The sequence below is a fragment of the Sminthopsis crassicaudata genome, chromosome 4, assembly GCF_048593235.1.
Source record: "Sminthopsis crassicaudata isolate SCR6 chromosome 4, ASM4859323v1, whole genome shotgun sequence".
Classification (NCBI taxonomy): Eukaryota; Metazoa; Chordata; class Mammalia; order Dasyuromorphia; family Dasyuridae; genus Sminthopsis; species Sminthopsis crassicaudata.
In genome coordinates this window covers 321,895,767-321,913,968 of record NC_133620.1, presented here as the reverse complement: position 1 = coordinate 321,913,968, position 18,202 = coordinate 321,895,767, and the positions used below count along the sequence as shown (strand labels likewise).

Here is an 18,202-nt window from a genome sequence, read left to right as displayed (position 1 = left end):
TCCTAAGCTCTTTTTTCTCATCTTCAAAATGTTAAATTTGATCATCTCCAAGAAGAGTCCTTCCTACTCTCAATTGCAGATCCTAGGATTCCCCTGAAATCTGCCCTTCTTCCCAACTTCCCAGTTTCTGTCAAAGACACTCACTACTCTTCCAATCTCTCAGGTTCACAACCTTGACTTTCTATTATTTCAATCCACATATTCAATGAATTGTCAAGTTTTATTGATTTTATCTTCATAATGCCCTTAATTCTGGCCCCTTTTCTCCACTTTCACAGGCACAACCCTTCACTAATCCATTTCCCTCTTCACCTCTGGCCTACACTCTTGGAACAGAGTCCTAATTGGTTTTTCTGCTTGTAGTTTCTCCCCTATTCAGTTCTATCCTGCACAGACACCAAAGTGATTTTTCCAAAGCACAGGTCTGACTATATCATTATTCTGCTCAAGAAACAAAAAATCCAGTGGTTCCTTATTGCTATTGGGATAAAACATAAATTTCTCTGTTTGACACTTAAATTTCTTCACAATCTGGCTCCAATCTACCTTCTAGGATTATTGATACTCTCTTCCATTCCACACAAACTGGCCTATTATTCTTTGTACATGACATTCTAGGCAGCTAGATAATGCAGTGGAGAAAGTACCAGGTCACAAGTCAGGGAGACTAATCTTCCTGAGTTCAAATCCAGACTCAGATACTTACTAGCTCTGTATGACCCTGAATAAATCACTTAATCCCTCTCTCTCTTTCTCTGTGAATATATAGTCTATATACATAAGTCACTTAGCCTCTTTTCCTATGTATACATAGATGTTTTCCAATGAACTACCTTCTCCCCTTTACTTTTTAGAATTACAAATTTCCTTCATAGCTCAACTCAAGTAGCCACCTTCTACATAAAGCTTTTGCTGAATCCAGCTCAAAGACTTCTGCTCCCCACTCTTTAGTTCTTATTTTAAAAATATTTTTATTGTGATTATCAGCAAATAAAAACAAGAGGATTGTATAAGAAATTGTGTTTCTATTTTTAAAGAAATAAATGTATATTTAGAATATATATACCCACATAAAATATATGGAAACACACATTTATGTGCACATATGTATACATATATCAGCAAATTAGCCATACCTGACAATGTATATCTCAAAAGACTGATGAGACCTAATTCTTTGGATCAAGACCTTCCCAAAAAATTGAGGTTCTTGACCTTTCATTTACATTTACTTGGCTTTCCATTTTTACTCCTCTCCTGTTTCCTCAGATGGGGATATTCCCATCTGCATCACTACCCTTCCTTATCACCAAGGATCTGGTTTCATCATCTATAAAATGAGGTGGGATTAAGTTATCTCTAAGATCCCATTCAGTTCTAAATCCTAGGAGCTTATGATTCTATGATTTCCTGAGCAATACATAATTTCTTTCCAGCTGCAATAGTAGATGAGGTAGTGGTAGATGAAATTTGTAAGTATGGATCAGGATCATGGTTATCCCACTATAACAAAGAATGAAAGAACAAGGATTATATAGAATAAGAAAGGTAACCCCCCCAGCTAGTAGAACACAGGAAGTGAATGACAGGGGAAAGGGTCTGTTAACTTTTCTGCCAGTGAGAAGGTCAGGACTAGCTCCTCTGAAGGGCTCAGAATAAGTCCTTGCCCCACGTTGGGCACCAAAATATAAAGGTCCAGTCGTCTCTAAATTATAATCCTTCTCTGGGAGGAGATCTCTTTTCCGTAAAATCTTTTCCTCTGTGCTGTCTAAACCCAATCCCAGACTAGATTCTTCTTCAGGCTCAATGCTGCCCTCTTTTTTTCTCGAAGAGATTGTAGTGAGAACTCTATGGGGCCTGGGGAAATACTTCAACCAATGAACTTGCTCCTCTTAAAGGTGCAAACTTCTTTAAACATGTAAACTCCTCCCCAGAAGTCCAAAGGTGTAAACTCCCCCTAAAGACCAGAACTAAAGGTGTGAATTCTGGGCTAGAGAATTTCCCAGACAACCTGAATTCTCACCTTGTAATCCTAACATGCCAGATTCCTGGAAGTTAGAAGAAGAATAACAATCCCCCTATACTATGAGGCTCTGACGTGGCATGATGAATCTTGTTCTCTTGTCTGCATGACATTTGGGCTGCCTCTAGGGCCCACAAGTCAACTTGGGAAGCCCTGAGGTAGTCATTGATAATAGGTACTTCAATGTTGAGAATTAGTTCAAAGAATAGGACAATATTGCAGTGAGCATATGGTTGACCAGTCATCTAGGTGGTGGGAGATGTAACAATACTGAACTGTTGCCATTTTGCCTACAGTGATATGCCATGGAAAAATTAATCTTCATTTGTAGGGTTATAAACAATATGATCCAGATTAAAAAAAAAATCTGAGGACCCCTATTAAAGGGTAGCATGAGAAAGAAGACTATGGGACTGAAACTTTCAGAAAGACAGGCAATCTTGGCCAGGACAAAATGAACTACCTTGCTTAGGGTAGCTAAAATGTGGTATTGTATAGATATCCCTAGGATGAGAGTAGGTCTCTGACAAACTCTGGAGGTCCTGTCACCTCAGAGATAAAAAAGAGTCACTAGGTCCTTAGCAAAGCATATATTCCACATAACTAAATAGCTCAGAAGATAACAGGTCATAATTATAGTCAACAAAAATTTCAGGTAAAGTTCTTAAACAAATTACCAATGTCCATCACTCTGCTGTTAAAAGTGGAAAAGTATTGCCTATTACAGTTCTCCATGAGAAACCCCTCCCTCCAGTTCCAGTTATATTCTTTGTATATATTTTGCATTTACATATATATGCACATATTATCTCCTATGATATAACAAAAACTACTTGAGTTCAAGAACTAATATTTTTATCTTTGTATTCCTTTTATCTGGCACATAATAGGCTTCTTGATTGATTGATATTATTGCTTAGTCATATACAGAGATCATTATAGTGAAACATTGGATTATAGATTTATTACAAGATTAGAGAAGAGCAAATGCCCTGATTTTCAAAAAAGGGAAGAGCATGGAGTTTAAAAGCCAATAACTTTAACTTTGATTCTTGAGAAAATTCTATGTTATTAAAGGGATGGATGGTGAAAATCTAGAAGAGGACACAATGGTCATGATGATAAGCTTGTATATGACTAAAACAACTAGACAACAACAACAGAGTCTGGTTAGGCTCTGGTTGCAATATTGTGTTTTCAATTTTTACCTCATTTTAGGAAGGTCATTGATGAGCCAAAGAGTATCCAGAGGAGAACAATCAAGATGGTAAAGGAAATCCAACCACTACCATATAAGCATGGATTGAAGAGAGAGAGAATATTTATCTTGGAGAAAAGAAATGAAGAAGAAAGGGTAGTATTGAAGTGATGGGGGAGAAGGAGTTTCAGATACTGAAATATCTGAAGTATTGAGTATTTGAAGGATTATTATCTGGAAGGATTAAACTTCTTTTATTTGGCCCAGAATGCAAAACTAGGAGCAATGGGTACAAGTTGCAAAAGACAAATTTAAGCTCGATTTAGGAGAAAATTATACAAAAGTTGAATGGGCTCTCTTGAAAGGAAGATCCCTTCATTGGAGATCATCAAGATTAGATGGCCACTTGTTAGGCATATTGTAAATCTAATCTTTTCCCAAGTATAAATTGGTTAAATTATCCCTTCTAATTCTGAATTTTCATTATTCTGTGATATTGTGATTTTCAATAAGATGTGAATGGATCAACAAATTCTCTAATAATACTCCCTACTCTACTCATTAGAAAGTAATTAGTACTCATATTCAATAGGGAGATAATTAAAATCTGAAAGGCCTTGTTCTTTTCTAATTATATTTTCTCTCCTCTTCTCCCAATTTAAGAAAAAAAGAAAAAGAAAACCTATGTAATTATGCATTGTTAAACAAAAAAAATCCCTACATTGGCCATATCCAAATAGCATATGTTTCATTCTGTACCCTGAATCTATGGCAAATTATGGTGAAGTGGGTAGTATGTTTCATCATCAGTATTCTGGAATCATGGTTGGTCATTGCCTTGATCAGAGTTTCTAAGTCTTTCCAAGTTTTATTGAAACTGTCTGATCATTTCTTGGTATAATAATATTCCATTGCATTCATATACTACACTCTGTTTAGCTTTTCTTTAATTTATAGATACCTGCCCCTAATTTCCAATTCTTTGTTACTGAAAATAGAGCAGCTATAAATATTTTTGTACATAAGGATCATTTTCTTCTTGCTTTACATCTTTGGAGTATAAGCCCAATAGTGGTATTGCTGGGTCAAAGAGTATGCACAGTTTTTAGGCATAGTTTCAAATTGTTTTCCAATGACTAGAGCAACTCACAGTTCGATAGTTAATGGGTCTGTTTCCTTTAGCCCCTCTAAAATTTATCAATTTCCATTTTTTTGATCAACTTTGCCAATCTGATGGGTATGAGGTAAAACCTCAGAGTTGTTTTAATTAGTAATTCTATAATTATTAGTGATTTGTAGCATTTTTTCATATGTTCATTGGTAACTTGGATTCTTCCTATGAACACTGCTTTTTCAGATCAAAGATCCTTTAATATTGTCAGTTTTACTCGTGGGCACACTTTCTACATTTGTATTATGTAGTTTTTTGTGCTTTGAGGGCAATATAATGGAAAATGTATGTTTTTATTAACTTCTTTGGCAGTTTCCTCATTTTTAAAGTGAATATATTGGATAATGATAATAGTAAAATGCTTGAAGGCTTGTAAAATGTTTTACAAATATTCACATTTTATTTTCACAATAACCTGGAAGGTAAATGCTTTATCTCCTTTTCTTTTTCTTTTTCTTTTCTTTTTTAATAAATGAGGAACATGAGGTAGTCAGAGGTTAAGTGACTTCCTTAGGATCACACAGCTAATATGTGTCCAAGAATAGATAATGTATAATTTTCCTTCCATATTTCATTGTTGATGTCCTTATATAACAATATCTAGCTCATCATCCTGCATTTTACAAAGTCAATACACAAGAAAATGGACTGAGTATCTATAGATGTAAATAAATCTATAAGGAAATCAAATCTCTACTTGGGGAGAAATTGAGCAAAAGAGTTCACTGTTTTTTATAAAGAGGCAAAGAGTTATATTCTTATGTAGTTACAGAGAATTAAGTTACTGATGTCTAGGAGAATCTAACTTATCTTCCTTTGGTGGGATAAGGAAAAGATATGTATTCCTAATATCCAGAGTTGAAATTTCAAATTTGGTCAAGGAAATTAGGAAGGGTTGAAATGGAACTATTAGCACTTATGGTTTTTTCCAAAGCAAAGAAAAAAAAAAAAAAGTTGGACAGAGACAGGGAAGGAGGCCTGTAGGTTGACCTGGGAACATAATTGTTACTTATAACATTATTCTTAATGGGAAAACATGTTTGAAATTCCAAAGAATTAAAACTTTTGGAAGCTAGAGACTGCCTGTACTTTTCTATACCACATACAGGCCACAGTAGGCACAAAGATCACTGGAGTTGGAGTTTAGAAGACCTAAATTTGAATTCTGCTTATTGTGTAAACCTAGGCAAGTCACATTTAACTCTGTTTACTCAGTTATAAAAAGGGAATAATAGTACCCATATCACAGGCCTCGTTATTCAAGAGATATAGATACATTTTGAATGAATGAGTGGAAAAACATTTGTTAATTTCTTGCCATGTGCCAGGCACTAGATTAAATTTTGGCAATATGAATGAGATATCCTTAACTTTAAGAAATTTGCCTTCTGATAGGAGGTGGTCAATATATATAGAAGAATGGAGGCTGGAAAATGTTTTGATCTGGGAAGTCACAAAGATGGGTGATAAGTGTAAAAAGAAAGTAGTTTTAAAACTATAAAAATATGACTTCATGAGTATTTGTTGAAAGACTTAATGTTCTTATTTCTCTGGGTAGAAAGATCCATAGTAGTAGCAAGTATGAAAAGCTAATATTTGCTTGATTTGTCCTTCTAGAAAAACTTACTATATTTCTGTATTATTGATTTTAGAATTCACATTTTTTTTTCTCAAAAGAGTCAAATATAATTGAATCAATTTCCTTCTGCCGTCCAAATAGAAGAAAGGATCAAAGTCTTTGGAAGGCCAGCTATGAGTTTGAACTTCAATATCTTTTTTTCTTGATTCCCAAACTACCTTACAAGTAACTATTTTGTACTTATATTTGTTCTGCATGTTAAAATATGTGTATGTGTGTATAAGCAGGGATTTTTTCACTTATTTTTGCTTCCCCAACACCTAGTACAATACTTATCACCTAAAAGACATATAATCATTATTGATTGAAATAAGAACATTAAAATCCAGCTCAGATTTAGAGAAATGTACCTATTTTTAAGATTGTAAACAGGATTCAAGAAGGGGTATTTTCCTTTTAAAAAGTTCGAGTCTTGAATGTGAGTTCCTTGAGGACTCTTTATTTTTGTATTTTGAGCACTCTGCTGTTATTTATTGTTTGTCCCTTTTTTTTTTTTTTTTTTTTTTTTTTTTTAAGAGGATTGGTGACAACTTTTGACTTCTGTGTGAACTGGATTTAAGTGAGGTAGAATTGCAGCCTCACTTTATCTTCCTGAGTTCAGAAGTCAAGCATGATTTACAATAGGTGTTCATGCAATGGATGACCTTGACATCTTTCAAACTCTAAGTACTCTGCTTTATGGCCTTTGGTACAATTTGTTCTCATCTTCCCATTCCATCAGGAAAAGCTTGGGGTAGACATCACCCTAAGTCACCACAGATTTAAGCCTGGTGGATTATTCTCCTCCTGGTTTACCCTATCTGCCAAAACAGTTTTACTGGAGTGTGGCCAGCCAGCATATTTCAGCTTTTTGGAGCCACACATGAGAGTTGAGTGAATCAAGTAGGCAACAATGGTACGTTAGCAGCCCTGAAAATGGCTCAGCAAGGGCCTCAAGTTAGTCCTCCTGAACTCCTTCCCCCTTCCCCCTCCTCCACCCCAACACACAAAGCTCTCAACATTTAGTACATAATAGCTTAAATCAATGAATTAATCAACAAGCATTAAAGACTGTCCAGGCCTTCAAGGAGTACCTTCCAAAAGCCAGACAAAAGTGAAAGTTATCCCTGCTCTCCACAAATGTAGGTTCTAATGGGGGAGACAATACATAAAAATGTAAATATATACAAAATAGAGGGCAGCTAAGAGATATCGTGGATGGACCTTTGGGCTTGGAATTCGGAAGACTCATCTTTAAGAATTCAAATCCAGCCTCAGATACTTAGTCATCTAACCCTGTTTGTCTCTTTTTTCATCTGTAATATGAGCTGCAGAAGGAAATGGCAAACCACTCCAGTATTTTTGTCAAGTAAATCCCAAATGGGGTCACAAAGAGTCTGACATGACTGAATCGACTCAACAACAAAATACACAACATGAGTATGTCAGTATCAGAAGGGAGAGAATTCTCAGCTGGTCCATCAGAAAAGGTTAGAAGATGGGGCTAGAGCTGAATGTTGGAAAAAACCAGATTCCAACAGGAGGAGGTGAGTGGGGGAAGGTAAGGAGGAAGTGCATATCTTCCAGGCTTTGGAACAGCCAATTACTAAAATTAGTTATGTATGAGATTTGCAACAAGGCCAGTATTGCTAAGCAATAGAAAGCGTGGAATGGAGTAATATGTTAAAGGATTAGGAAGATAGAGAGAAGCCAGATCACCATTGATTAATTACATGACACCCCCTCACCCCCATATATTAAAGGCATTCTTTCTTGACATTAATTTAGGATTTATTTGAAAGAAAAAAAAATTTGAACAACAGCTGGTAACTATCAGTTATCAACTTCCTGGAATATCTTAGCACCAACCATAGGATAAATATAGTTCCTGTTCTCAGGGAACTTATACTCTTAACAATGGAGATGAGATGGAGGAAGGGAGAGGCAGGGTACCAGAAGAGAAGGGGAATGAGGCAGAAAACTGAGGAACGTTAAAAGCACATCCTTGATAAGAATAGGACATGATTGGCTGGAGTTTAGAGAGTAATCAACTAATCAGAGAGAGAGGATGAAATGGGCATAGGGCAATACCAATATGAGAATTCCAAGGGTGAAGTAAATTTCCAAAGTGAAACAGAATAGTATAAAATTGTAAAGTTGTAGAACAGTCAGCAGTAAGGCTTGGGGTAGAATATACTTACCTAGACATCTTGGTAATAGTCACATTTACGTAATTCAATTTCATTGAACACATTATTAAACACTTTGGGTAAGACATCATTTCTATCCTGTCCTAATGTAACTTGCCATGTCACAAGGGGATAAGACAAATCAATAATAATAATGACAATATCAGATTCAGGAGGACTGGATACAAGGTTTCCTCTGAACAATAAGAGCTTGCACTTAATAGTCAAACACAGTTCCTTCTCCTCCCTTTCTCCCTTCCTTGCTCTTGGGTGTTTTGTTTTGTTTTACATCAGGCTTGGCTTCTTTTCATCCTACAGGTCTAGCTGAGGTGAGAGAGCTTTCTCCCTGTTGTGAAGGCTCGTGGGAGCTCTCGTCTCCCCCTCGGGACTTCGGAGAGGTCCGAAGTGTTTGCTTTCTTCAGCCTTTTAAAGGCTCTCCATGTATCCCCAGAAACCAGACAGGTTTGTCTGCCCGCTGCCCAGAAGAAACAGCACCCAAGGGGCCTTCTATTTACCCAAGGGAGCGCTACCAACTTCCTCGCGTCTGGAGTTGTCCCTGCCCTCCCAGAGAGCTCGAAGGCCAGTGAGGACTGCGTACAGGAGACCATAGTACTGACTCAGGTGGTGGTGACAGTGGGGAGCAGGCCATAAATCATACTCTCTGGGCAGGGGTTCGATATTAGATACTGAGAGCCGATCGAAAGGTGTTTGGGACCCTCTAACCCACTCATTTAAAGGGTTTTCTAGAAGCCCTTTAAGAGGGTTTCAGGGATAGAATAATCGTTGGAAGGAGGGACCTGATTTAGAGTTAGTGGAAGGTTAATTAAATGATCTATGGGGGTCAAAGGGGCTGACTAGGGGCGGAGTGGGGGTAGTTCTTGGGGGATTGGTGGGAGCTGATAAACAGGGAAGGGCCAGATTTTCCCTACGAATCTCCGGAGCAGGTCTGTCCTTCGAGAGCCCGAGACAAAACTGATCCGGCCAAGCTGACCGAGGAGCCAGGAGAGCTCTCCCCACCCTACCTCGCCCCGCCCCAGGCTCTGACTGCTTTAGCTCCCTACTCTCCTCTCTCCCCGCCCCCGCCCTGCCGGTGTCCCCAGAGCAGCGCGGGCCCCGCCCCGCCGGGTTGCTAGGGGAAGTGACGTCACAGCGCGATGGCGGCGGCTCCTTTAGGCGGCTGAAGGGGGATTTAGGCCCGGAAGATCCGAGTCCATCCGTGGTGGGGAGAGGGCGAACGGGGCCGGCGGGGGCCGGAGCAGGGGCGGCGGCGCTCGGACTGTCCCATCCGCCCCATATTGAGGCGCTGGGAGCGGCGGGGCGGCCGGAAAGCGATGGTGAAAGCGGGGCCGTGAGGGGGGCGGAGCCGGGAGCCGGACCCGCATTAGCGGCAGCAGCGGCGCCGCCTCCCCCGGAGCGCAGACCCAGGAAGCGGTCGGGAGGGGAGGGGAGCGAACCAGGCCGGAGCCGAAGCCACCGCCGTCATGGAGCTGAGAGTTGGGAACAGGTACCGGTTGGGCCGAAAGATCGGCAGCGGCTCCTTTGGAGACATCTATCTCGGTGAGGATTGAAACCCTGCCCCCTCCCCCACCCCGTTCCTCCTCCTGCTGCGACCCCCCAGCTTCTTACACACTGCTCCCCCTCCCCAGTGACTTCCCTTCTTTCCCCCCTCCCCAGCCCCGCATTGACACCCCACCCCCACCCCGCCCCTGTCCCAGACTCCTGCCCTCTCGTCGCTTCCGCCCTTCTTCCTGGACCACTGTAGTCCTCCTTTAGCTGGGGATGCTCTCCCCACAACCCCCTTTCTCGCAGTTTTCTCAGATTGTATACCTTAGCTGCTCTCCCTTTGCTCAGGCAAACACCTCACCCCGCCCCAGGATCTTTGCTGAGCCACAGCCTGGACTGGGTCCTAGTACCCTTCGGTGTCCATCCCTGGGGCTCTCTGGGTGAAAAAGAACTGGAGCTAGAGCACCTTGAATTGCTGACACCTGCCTGGGAAAATCTCGGCTGGGTTGGACGATTGTTTTGACATCTCCATTAATTACGGGGGGAGGGGGGCGTAGAGGGGGGGGCTTGGGGTCGATCTCTGAACTTGGATTTTTCAGTGTCCGGTGCTGGGATACTTTTAATTACTTTAGCCCCTTTTCGAAGATGAATGAGGATGAAATATTTGCTCATCCGGTGAATCTAAGCCCCTCTGATGTCGATTTAGGTTCTAACCACTCAGACCATTCATCCTGCTCTCCACTCCCCACCTTTCCCCTCCCCCCTCACTCCCTGGCCCTGCCCTAGGAGACCAAATCTTTGGTCTGAGGGTCAGGAACCCAAAATGATTGTGGAGTTAGGGGTAGAGGTCTGATGTTAAGCTTTGATACCCCAAAATATTTTCTTTGGAAAGATCTTAACATCTAGGAAAAGGTTTAATTCACATTTCATCAGCAAAACTCTGTCCCTTGAGAAGGAAGACAACTGGGTTTTGTTAGAATGAATGCTAGAGATGGAAGTTACCTTTTACAGTCTGCCCCTCCCCCCCCCTTCATTTTTATAGTTTAGGAAACTGAGGCCCCAGAGAGATTTATCTAATTTGTTCAAGGTCACATAGCTTATTCTTGATAGAGCTTGAACTGAAACCCATTTCTGCCTCTCAGACTAGTTAAAACTTTCCTGTATACCAGGCTGCTTCCTTTGGCTTTGAAGTTAAGGGATAAAAGTAGCAGTCGCTGTTGAAAGTTAGAACAGTTAGGAATACATTACTTTCTGAAATTAATGTAGTTAAGAGCTTGAATGAGGAAAAAATTTGTGTCAGTAGTGCTTTGGAGTTGAATTCAATAACTTATGTTTTGTTTTAGATATGGTATTCAGGAGAGGTATTTATTGTAAAGGATGGCTAATATATTTGCTGTAATGCAATTGCCAGTAACTAAATATCAGAGAGCTTTGTGTGCTTAGTTGCCTGGTATGGTGTAACACAGTGCACCAGAGGAAATCTTTGCATTTCCAGTGGAAGATGTAAGAGACTGGTGATCAGATTACTGTAACTGTGTGTCTGCTTTTTAGAGAGGAAAGGGTAGGGCTTTTGCTACCTCTCCACAGTGTTGTCCAAAAATAAACAAAGGCCATGTCTCTTTCAGAAGACTCTACAGCCCCATCTTACTGCTCTCTCTGGGATCCCCATGTGTTCCCTAATCCATGTGTTTTGTACTCGTGGGGGAAAATGTCAAAACAACGCTAATGCAGTGTGGAGGTGGAGAACTACACTAGTCAGAAATCCGGAAATTCCACAGTTGCAGTTCCTACAGCAACCTTGTCACAGATACGTTCTTGCTTCAGTTCCTATTTTTCCTACTAAACATAAACTTTACAACAGTAGCAACCATGATTAGAGTCTTAAGTGGAGAAAGTAGAAGGCCCAGGGTGCTATATCCAATCCCTCTATGACCTTGGGTAAGTGACTGAGAAGCCTTTCTAGGTTCTAGTTTCCTCTGTTTAAGTGGCTATGGATGTATAACTTGCCACCAGTTAATTTTTTTTTTCTGGGATGGGGGGAAGCTTAGATAAATTCTCTAGGAATGTTAAGAATAATCAGACAGGATTCTCTAATACTAAAAGGATGCACCATACTTGGAAAGACTATGAAATCAATGCCATTGCTTGTTGATGGGGAGAGATAGAAATACACATACACAAGTACTTAAAGGTAAATTAATTTAAATTTATCTTTATATAGTTCTAATCAATGTTACCTTCCTTTTAAAGATAGGGGAAAAAAATCCAGAAAGCCTAAATAATTGGTGGCAAGTTATATAGAATTAGTCATTAACAAAACCAGAGAATTCTCTACTCTGGAAACAGTCCTTTGACTATCAAAATGTGTAAGGTAAGTTTGTAATTTTCTCTGGAAAATTTATCCAAAAGGATAAATATTCCATGTTTTAGCCTAAGTGTGAGTGGAATATATTTTACCCATAAATAATACTTGAATTTGGCTTAAGTTAGAAAGTATGGAACTTTAAAACTTTTCCCCCAGTTTTTCTTCGAGAAATTGGATTTCTCACAAGTAATTCCACTCTAGTATGTAGCTTGTTCTTGGAAAAATAGCTTAAAATTTAAGGTTAAGGTGATTTCTGTATTGAATCGTTTGGGTTTTTGTTAGCTATATGTCTTTAAGGGGAAATCATTTTGAATTTCTATAGTAGTTTTGCTTTATATTTGTTTTAAAGACTTTTTCCCTCTTGCAGACATTAAGATAGCATTACAAAAATTGAGGTAGTTTATAAAAAATGAAGACAGAAGATAATTTTTTTGTTCTTGGCAAGTCTGGAGAAAGATCCTCTTTTTAAGCTCTGTTGCTCTTTGAACAAAACTTTTGTCCTACTGACATAAAGTGTAGAGCCAGTTTTATAACCATAACACACTGCGTTATAGTTGGATGATAGTATTTAAATATTTATATCTAAGTAGTCAGCCTATGCATTCTCAGCAGTGCTTTGGAAGCAGAGTGTATGGGTAAAATGCAAGCTATTTGGCATATTTATAGAATTTATGGATTTTTGGCAACTTTTAACCTTGGCTCTGGGTTCTAGTCAGCAATAGATAGGCTATTAGCCACACTAACCCCCTTGCTCAGAAGCAGGATCTTTCAGAATCTTGACTTGGAGTCAGAGGCCTGGCTCAGTGTATTGTAGGTTAGCGTTCTTTCTGAAGCTGGGTTCTAAGACTATTTGGATTGTTTTTCTGACTTAGAAAGTCAGACGTATTATAGACAAGAGCTTATCTAAACGTGATTGAATTTTGTCAGCAATTTTTTGGGTGGCATATAGGTAAGTTATAGTTTCTAACCTTTTTCAATTTAAGTGTTGAGATGTCCTTTTCCCTTTTGTTAACTTTAGATTACTGATATATGTATTATCCACCGCAGTTACTTTCCTCCTCCAATGTTGCATTCTTCCAGGTCACCCCATCCCCACAATCAAATGGAAAATCATTTTAACAGTAATATAAGGAAAAAATGGGTGGAAAGGTAAGTCTGCCATAATGCCACCACAAAATGAGTCTATTGAGAGGCAGCAAAAATCTTGAGAAAGGTTTGGGTGCTGACACTGTCTGATTCTAGGCTAGTCACTTCACCTTTCTATGCTCCAGACAATCTTCTAAAATAGTAAATTGCAGAATAAATAAGTTGTTAATCAGCATTAGAAGGACCTTCCCCTTGGTGAGTTCCCTGGGCCAGTGAAAATCACCAGTAAAATTTTTAGTCTGCACCAAAGACTCAAACCAACCAGACAACCAAAGAGATCTCAAATATAAATTTGGGTAATCCTAAGGATTATCTAGAGTTCTGTAGTAATCAAATGCAAAAAATATTGAAGCGTTTTTTTTTTTGTTTGTTTGTTTGTTTGTTTTTGTTTTTGTTTTTGTTTTTTTTGTGCCAAGCACAAAGATGTGGCAAAAGCATTGAGGGATACAAATAGAAGGGGGAAAAGATGGTCCCTATATTCTGTTCTGTGGTAGTCCTACCATTATTGTTACCTAGCACTTTTAAGATTTGTAAAGTACTTTACAAATACTAGCTCATTTTAATCCTCTCAACCAGTATGGAAGATAGGTATTATTCTTAACCCTATTTTACAGACGAGATAACTCATATATGAGTCAGGGAAGTTAAATAACTCATCTAGGATATCACACATCTGATCTGTCTGAGGCTGAATTTGAACTCTAGTCTTCCAGACTGAGTCTTTCGTGTTCTATCTACTGTACCACCCACTGAAATGAATCAGAGGCTATTTTAATAATGTATTCATAAGTAAGATAATTTCTAACAACCATAATAGTAGAGAGAGGGTCATTACAATTTGCTTGGGACTACCTAAGAAAGAACTATTAGCTGTTACAAGAGGTTACATAGGAATATTTTGGGGGAGGGGTTGGTGTAGGTTAGATGGTTTAGGTAAATAAGTAGTTTCCACTTAACATCTCATTTTTTTCAGATGTTTGATTGGTTTTTTTAGAGTAAGAAACTGTCCTCTAGGTCACTGATGTTTCTCAGACAGACCATGATAGTAGAACTACTTCAGAAAGTACACTCTTGGTTTATTGATTAAAGACAGCTGTTCTGGTTCAGTCATATGAAAGGACTGCGAACTATTCTCTGGGGGACAGCTAGGTGGTGCAGTGGATAGAGCACCAACCTTGAATTCAGGAGGACTCAAGTTCAAATCTGGTCTCAGACACTTAACATTTCCTAGCTGTGTGACCCTGGGCAAGTCACTTAACCCCAGCCTCAGGGGGAAAAAAAAAACCAAAACCTATTCTCTGTCCCTAATGGTGAAGGTAAAGCAAGAAATGGGACTGAGGATGTTTATATGCTTCGGAGACTTGTGATTTGTTTTTTTCACTGCCAAGACAATATGACTTAATGAATTTTGAAGAATGATTCAACAATAATTAAGTTTGTTTGCCTTGACACCCCAGAAGGTATTGTGCAAAAGTTGCCCTCCAAAATACAATATACCATTCTGCTGCTTCTTTACTGCAATATTTACTCCAGGGAGCATTCCTAGATCATTCATTATCTGGGTTATGATGGAGTGTTGCTATTGTTTTCTTATTGGATCTAAGAGAGCTGTCTGGTTTTTAAATCTGTCCTTGAAGGTTCAGGTCTAAAACCCCATTCCATCTCATTTAAAAATTCACACAAAAATACAGGCTGGGAGCATTTCACAATTGTCATATCTTGTGGAATATGATTGAACCAAAATGTAGCATAACCCCTTTATCATGTCTGAGTAGTTAAGGGCATGGTTTTATGGTCTTGTCATCAGACTTTGTAGCATTTTGGTCTAGTTGATGGGGTGGATGGTGCCTTGTTATGTAATTTAAAAGGGATTTTCACTTAGCAAAAAATACGCTTTTTTTTTTTTTTTTTTTAAAGTGTTGTCTGTTGCTCCTCAGAAACATCCATCAGAGCAATTAAAAATTTTTCATTATACATAAGTATTTGTCCAAGATCCTCTTAATCAGTGTTTCTACTAGTTGTTGAAGTCTTTGTTGATTTCATACATGTTACCATATCAGGTAGTACCTCTTATAATGTCACCAGTTAAGATGGTTTATAGGGGTTTTACTTGCTATATTTTCATATCATATGTTGAGTTAGTAGCTATATCCCATCTGTTTAAGTATTTGTCAGAGTAGATATTTGTGAATCCATTGTACCTTAATAGATAGTCTTTTTGAGTTTGTGTCAATGAAAACTGAGGTTCTCCATATTTAGCCAAGCTGGTCCTTAGGCTAAAAGTTTTTTAACTCAAACCTTATTTGAAATTCTTTTAACTTATTTGGTAGTTGTTATCATAGTTTATACTTTGCTGGCAAACTTCTAGAATCCAAGGATACGTCCTTGTAATAAATAACTGTACGGGAGTGGAGTCTATATAAATCGGTAAGCATTTATTAAACATCTACTTTGTAGCAGACACTGGAGATACAAAGAAAGAAAATGAATTAGTCCTGCACTTGACATTTGATTTTCTCAGTGCCTCAGTATTTTTTGCCAAATTTCTCTTTCAGGGCAGTAATCAATCAATTTAGGTATCTGGATTATTTCTTTGTTGGTCTTCTGGGTAGTAACATCCTCTATACTTCGAAAATTGAGTGATTAAGAACTGAAATTATTTGACATAAACCTGTGTTCTAGGTACACTTAACAAACATAGCAATATACAGTCCTGAATAGGAAAATCCATATTTTATGTTCATATATTAATGAACTTGAACCTATTTATCTTATGTTTAAATGGAATATTGTTAAAATTCTACTGTGGAAGGGATTCACTAATGATAAATATGAGAATCTTATTGGTGCTCATGGGTGTTGTGTATGAGACTTTTGAGAGTCAAAGAATTCATTGAACTACAGCTACTGAACTTTTTGATATGTCAGCCACATCCCATAGGAGACGATCTACCCAGAAAGAACAGCACAGGATAACTCCTGCTGTTATAGCTGTATGGCAGATAGTTCTTGTCTCAATATATTTCTTTAGCTATCATGAGAGCAGGTTATTCTTTCCATGTATAGGTCAGGCAGTATAAGGCTAATTCTGAGGCTTTGTGTTTGACTAATTGGGGCTGTGTCTATTCACTCTCAAACCTATGGTTCTTTGGGCTCAGCAAAGTGGATGAAAAATTGTTATTCCTGAAGGTGGCCATCTGAAGTTAATTCCTATACAGCTAAAATATTTTAAAATAACTAAAAAATATTTTTGTGTCCTGTATCCTTTAAATGAGCACCTTCAAGGATAACAAGCCTTAGAAAAGCTTATTGTGCTGCTTTATAACTGTCCCGTCATGGGAGTTCCTACCAGCTGCTAAGTGCTTACAGAAAAAAGAGTAGTATCATAGCTTTATTTCTGCTTCTTAGAAAAGTTTATTAGATTAGTCATAATATCTTGCACTCAGTCATAATATTCCCTTAACAGAATTTGTGGATTCATTTTGTTGAAGTTTGGGGAAAGCTACTGAATCCATTTGTTCTACTACTTATTTTACTGTGATTTTCGTTTAAGTTGTGTCATGGTATATTTAAATAATACTTTATGGTTTTTTAATAAGAATGTTCAGAATGGCCTCATGTTGAATGGTAAATTAATTTCTTAAACAATAGTCATTAGTAATGATAAAATTGTGGTCATTCTTGTGGGACCAGTGATTCATTTTTCATAAATGATCAAATGGCTTGTTTTACTAGAAGTAAACTCTAAGAACAGTTCAGGCAGGAAAAGCATGACTCAGATTCTTTAAATGTTTCTTGGACATGACTAAGTTATAAAACATGGGGATTGGCAAAAGAATAGCTTTTCTTTCAGCCCAGATTATTAGCAGCACCTTTTCTCTTAGAAGCTCAAAGTACTTTGAAAATAAAAAACAACATTTCTTCTGTATCCTTTTGAAACAGCATGGTTTTTCAATTGTGAGGGAAATTAAGACAAGATTGGTCTTTTATCTGAAGCCATTCATTCAATGATGCAGAGTTAGTAGCAGTACTAAGTAGAAATCCCAGGACTGTTCAACTCTGTCCAGTTGTTTGGCTGCTCTTATCCTGTGGCCTTTTAGATTTTTGTGGTTCGTGAAGAAAAGAACATGAGTATAATGTTGTACTCCCTCATCCATTCCTATTCTCAAAGCCTTATGGGTGTAAAGCTTTGGATTGTAGACTAATTTGTGCTTGTTTTGTGAATAATTGTAAGATTTGGATATCAGTACCCTGTTGTATAGAGAGTATTAGGCCAGATATTGATATATTCTCCATTTTGGAATGGAGATAAAGTTCAATTTACATTTTCAGGTAAAATAATTGTGATTCTCTCCCCAAACTTGATAATAGTCTTGTAATATGATTGACAAAAGTGGACAAAAGAATGTTGTTAAATTGTTTATCATGCCTGACTTCATGACCCCATTTGGTTTTTTGTTATTGTCTGGTTTTTTGGAGGGAGGAGGCAAAGATACTGGAGTGGGTTGCCTTTTCCTTCCCCAGTTTTTATAACAGATGAGGAAACTGAAATAGGGCTAAATGATCTGACCCAGGGTCACATACCTGCAAAATGTCTGAAGCAAGATTTGAGCTCAAGAAGATGAATCTCCTTGACTTAAGGTGGCATTCTATCCACTGTACTGCTTTGCTGCCCCTGGGACAAAAGTGCTTTTGCTTTATTTGAGAGGACTTCTCTTATACAGATTTTATGCTACTGATGGATATACAACACAGGATTTTTTTTCCCCTTTAAGTTTAAAGTTTTTCACTAGCATTTGGTATTTACACTCTTGCTTAGTCTTTCTTGTGACCAGTAGCACATTTTCAAAGTTCCTGTTAGAGGTTTAAGATGCTGTCATTAATGGTTCATGAAACAGGCTTTAGACTTTTTGGAAATTGAAACTTTAGCTTCATTAGCATTATGGTTAGAACATCCCATACATTTTGACTTGGTGTGTGCTCTTAGAT

The 18,202-nt window shown here is 38.3% G+C and overlaps 1 protein-coding gene across 7 annotated transcripts in view; it reads left to right on the top strand.

The window, feature by feature from the left end:
• The first annotated feature begins 9,342 nt into the window (after positions 1–9,342).
• The window catches only part of CSNK1D (casein kinase 1 delta), a 78,208-nt gene continuing 69,348 nt past the window's right edge, over positions 9,343–18,202 (top strand). For 4 of the 7 annotated variants that reach the window (XM_074260505.1, XM_074260506.1, XM_074260510.1 and 1 more), the window contains exon 1: positions 9,345–9,756. In XM_074260505.1, coding sequence (XP_074116606.1) covers positions 9,681–9,756 — 76 coding nt within the window. In that variant the 5' untranslated portion in view covers positions 9,345–9,680. Of the gene's footprint in view, positions 9,757–11,327; positions 11,641–18,202 lie in introns of those variants that run through there. The other 3 variants (XM_074260507.1, XM_074260511.1, XM_074260512.1) reach the window with 2 other exon arrangements.